Here is a 1,586-nt window from a genome sequence, read left to right as displayed (position 1 = left end):
ACAATGTCAAGTAAGATACTTGACATTTTTTTCGTGTCAAGTAAAAGGTTCGTGTGAAAATATCTGAAATATTCCGTCAATCTCCACTTTTTTAAGCCTTTTACTCGACGTTTTTTGTCCAAGATCATATTACTTGATGTTTTTTCTACATAAATGTCAAGTAATTAAAAACTACAAGTGTCAAGTAATGTAGATTTTGTAGTAGTGACGGTGGTAGGGATGACCAAATCAGCTCCTTGTGGCGCCTTGTCAGCTGCTGAGTGAGCGTGAGATTTATCCTTATCATCCCCCCTCAAAAGAGAGGGTAAGGTCGTTAGCCCGAGCTTGCTTCGTAGATATTCGAACCGATCATAAGGAAGTGCTTTAGTCAGGAAAATAGTAAGTTGTTCACCGGAGGGAACATATCGAACGTCAAAGCATCCCCAAGAACTTAATCTCGGACATAGTGCACATCTATTTCGATGTGTTTCGTTCTAGCGTGGAATACAGAATTAGCTGCGAAGGCGCCAACACCCATGTTGTCACACTAGAGTATAGGTACATTAGCCGGAGAGAAACCAATTTCAGAGAGGAGATTGTGTACCCACGAAATTTCAGCAGTAGCGTGAGCAAGAGCTCTGTATTCGGACTCAATGCTCGAGCGAGCTACTGCCATTTTCTTTTTGGATGACCAGGAGATAAGTGTAGAGCCAAGGTAAAGACAGTAGGTGGCCGTCGATTTTCTATCATCCAGATTAGAAGCCCAATCCATATCTGAGAAGGTAGTGATGGTAAGACTATTGGTGGGTTGGATAGTAAGGCCATGGTATAAGGTGTCTGTGAGATAACGAAGAACATGCTTGACCGCAGACCGATGTGTATCAGTAGGGGCTTTTAGGAATTGACTGAGTTTGTTAACGATGAAAGCAATGTCCGGTCTGATATTAGTGAGGTATTGTAGTGCACCTACCATGCTTCTGTAGGTGAAGGGATCAGGTAAGGGGGTTGCCATTGTGTAGGGTGAGCAGGGCACCTGGGACGATTGGGGTTGGGCATGTCTTCAGATTTTGGAAATTGAGTTTGGATAAGAGATCAGTAATATATTGATATTGATTAAGATGAAGCCCGGTAGGTAAATAGGTCATTTGAATGCCAAGGAAGTAGTCAAGTTGGCCGAGGTTTTTGAGGGAGAATTTGCCATTCAGGGTGGTGACAATGTGGTTGATTTGGGCTTTATCATTGCCGGTGATTATAAGATCATCGACATACACAAGCAGTATGGTGATTGTTGTGGGAGTTCGGTGATAAAAGAGGGAAGTGTCGAGAGTGCTTACTTGGAAACCAGACTGGCGAAGGAAGCTTTTCAGTTCATCGTTCCATGCCCTTGGGGCTTGCTTGAGGCCGTATATTGCGCGATTGAGCTTGCAGACATGGCTTGGTAGGGATGAGTTTTTGAATCCGGGGGGCTGGGTCATGTAGACCGTTTCATTCAATGTGCCATTCAATAAGGCATTATTGAAATCAATCTGTCGAAGTGGCCACTTGTTTGATATTGCCAAAGTGAGAACAATGCAAACTATGGTGGCTTTGACAATAGGGCCGAAGGT

General features: G+C 43.6%; 1 protein-coding gene across 1 annotated transcript; it reads right to left on the bottom strand.

Moving 5' to 3' along the window:
• Nucleotides 1-526: 526 nt before the first annotated feature.
• LOC120079167 (uncharacterized mitochondrial protein AtMg00810-like) lies at nucleotides 527-991 on the bottom strand. Its single transcript, XM_039033338.1, has one exon. The coding sequence runs from the start codon at nucleotides 989-991 to the stop codon at nucleotides 527-529; it is 465 nt and encodes a 154-aa protein (XP_038889266.1).
• Between the last annotated feature and the right edge of the window lie 595 nt (nucleotides 992-1,586).

This window comes from Benincasa hispida, chromosome 6 (genome assembly GCF_009727055.1).
Source record: "Benincasa hispida cultivar B227 chromosome 6, ASM972705v1, whole genome shotgun sequence".
NCBI classification, from domain to species: Eukaryota; Viridiplantae; Streptophyta; class Magnoliopsida; order Cucurbitales; family Cucurbitaceae; genus Benincasa; species Benincasa hispida.
This window is presented reverse-complemented; position numbering and strand designations above follow the sequence as displayed.

Excerpts from the sequence above, each read along its gene's own strand:
- LOC120079167 (XM_039033338.1), bottom strand. The coding sequence starts at position 991 with ATGGCAACCCCCTTACCTGATCCCTTCACCTACAGAAGCATGGTAGGT.